The 2240-nt window shown below is 33.8% G+C and overlaps 1 protein-coding gene across 1 annotated transcript; it reads right to left on the bottom strand.

Moving 5' to 3' along the window:
* Position 1: 1 nt before the first annotated feature.
* LOC111084597 lies at positions 2-1663 on the bottom strand. The gene is made up of 2 exons (XM_022381262.1): positions 1533-1663; positions 2-454 (listed from the first exon to the last, which is right to left on the bottom strand). Exons 1-2 carry the CDS (start codon positions 1589-1591, stop codon positions 211-213), a joined length of 303 nt encoding a protein of 100 aa, XP_022236970.1. The 5' UTR covers positions 1592-1663; the 3' UTR covers positions 2-210.
* Between the last annotated feature and the right edge of the window lie 577 nt (positions 1664-2240).

Here is a 2240-nt window from a genome sequence, read left to right as displayed (position 1 = left end):
GTATGTAAGTAGCAAAAGTTTATTGGAAACCTTTTTCAGCTATTAGTTTACATGAATTGGTGACTGAGTATAAATGTAATATAAAAGTTTTAAGCATATGAAAATCAAAACATTTCAATGAATCCATAGAATCCTTCTTTAAATCCCGTGCAAAATAACAAACAAACTTGTAAGACCTAAAAGGTTTCAGATTTTCTTCAGGTCTGGTTCTTATGACTTAGTACCATCTTTGTTCACTTGTTCATTTAGGATATTTACAAATGGGACAAAAGGTGAAATCAAAAATTTTGGCTTCTCCATATTCCGGCACGTGTCTGGTGACGTGTCTTTACAGATGAGATCAAACATCTTCTGGAGGTACAACTTAGCTTTACGTCTGATATAATTGGCTGCTTTATCGCCACATGAGGTCTCTGTGAGATTAAGGGAACAACGGCCAAATTCTAACCATGAGCTGAAAAAATAAGGATGTTACAGATGACACCATTATAAAATATTTTGTTAAAATAATATACTGTTTCTCTTACTTCAGTCTTACATATATGTTTTAATATATTTACATGAGTATTTAATTTGGCTTTGAGCCAAACGTAAAAAGTATCGAAGTTGTATTTATTATTATTATTGAAAATATCACTTTATAGCAATTATCACTCCTAATATAACTTACAGAGGGAGAAACCGATGGGGGACACGTGCCCCCAACTTATGACAAGATGGTGAAGTGCTCTTTTGAATTTTGTTTGATTGTTATTAAGCACACAGCTTCAAAATGGGTTATATATGCTTTGCCCCATCACGTGTATCAAAACAAGATTTTAGCGTCGTAAGTATGCATACTTACTGCTGAACTACTTTGAATAGGAATAGAAACTTGAAAATAACCAATAGTGTTTAGTGAGTCATTTACTTTAAATCAGATTAACTTAAGTTAGTACTTAAAGTAGCTTTCTTTGTTGTTACTTAAAATCTGATTAACTTAAGTTAGCTTCTAGAGTGGCTTCGTTTATTGCTACTAATCCGCTAGTGGACGAACATTCCTCTCGAGTTGATTGAAATATCAGAGTTGCTAACCTCGAAGACTGCTTGAGCTGCTAATCTATCTACTGCTACTAGTGACACCTGGTGGAAAAAATCTAATAACTGATTATACTGAAATATACAAAAAACGTTCACGAAGGTGTGAAAAGACCACTATAACAAATATGTTTGTAATAGAATATTAAATCTCACAAGCTTCATTGTTTTTAATCTCTCATGAGGTAAAATATTACAAACATGGGGGTGAATTGAGGTAATTTTAGTCTATTTTACAGATAGTTCCTACATCTTGTCCCTGAATATGTTCGCCCTTTCAGCCGGAGAGGGGGAGGGGGGACGTTATAACACGAAGGTTCATTCCAGTTTTAAAGAGTATCTCAAATGTTGGCGGTGGGTGGTGTCGACTAGCTGCCTTCCCTTTAGTCTATCAGTTAAAAATTAGAGACGGCTGGGTCGGATTTTCTATACGATGTAATACTACAAGAACTCACCAACAAGCTGACTCCACAGATTGTTCTTTGGGAACGCCTCCATTTTGAATGTCATACATTCTTGTAATCAAACGAGTTAAACAGTGATAACGTTTGACGAAAATCTCTCGGAGACATGGTGCGTGCTCCAAAAAGTCTAAAGAGAAAAAGAATCATCCTATTAAAGTTTGGGTAAATATAGATCTGATTGGAAATTTTAAAAATATAACAAAACGTAGTATCTTCATAAATATAATCCAAATGACTTTCCTGGCGATAGCTTTAGAAGAAATTCAGCCTAATGAATTGCACATTACACGTTTAGAACAAATTAACTTATTAAGCTAGTTATTCATTAAGCCTGATGAACTGTATGTTCCATGTTTAGAACAAATTCAGCTAGTTGTTCATTAAGCCTAACGAGCTATATGTTACATGTTTAGAACAAATTCAGTTGTTCATTATGCCTGACGAGCTATATGTTACATGTTTAGAACAAATTCAGTTAGTTGTTTACTAAGCCTAATGACGAATCCCGAAGTGTGTCTAAAGCTAGCTCCAATAAAGAAATTTCAATTGTATACATGAACATGCTGAAAATGCGCTTATATATTTTTAAAAAAGTTCAGATTATATACACGTACATAATCTTTTCCGTATTCATCTGTTTTTTTTTCTTGTTTTGTGTTTTGAGTTATGGGCTAGGATAACATAAGCAGTATTCATTTT

Source organism: Limulus polyphemus, unplaced genomic scaffold (genome assembly GCF_000517525.1).
Source record: "Limulus polyphemus unplaced genomic scaffold, Limulus_polyphemus-2.1.2 Scaffold81777, whole genome shotgun sequence".
NCBI classification, from domain to species: Eukaryota; Metazoa; Arthropoda; class Merostomata; order Xiphosura; family Limulidae; genus Limulus; species Limulus polyphemus.
This window is presented reverse-complemented; position numbering and strand designations above follow the sequence as displayed.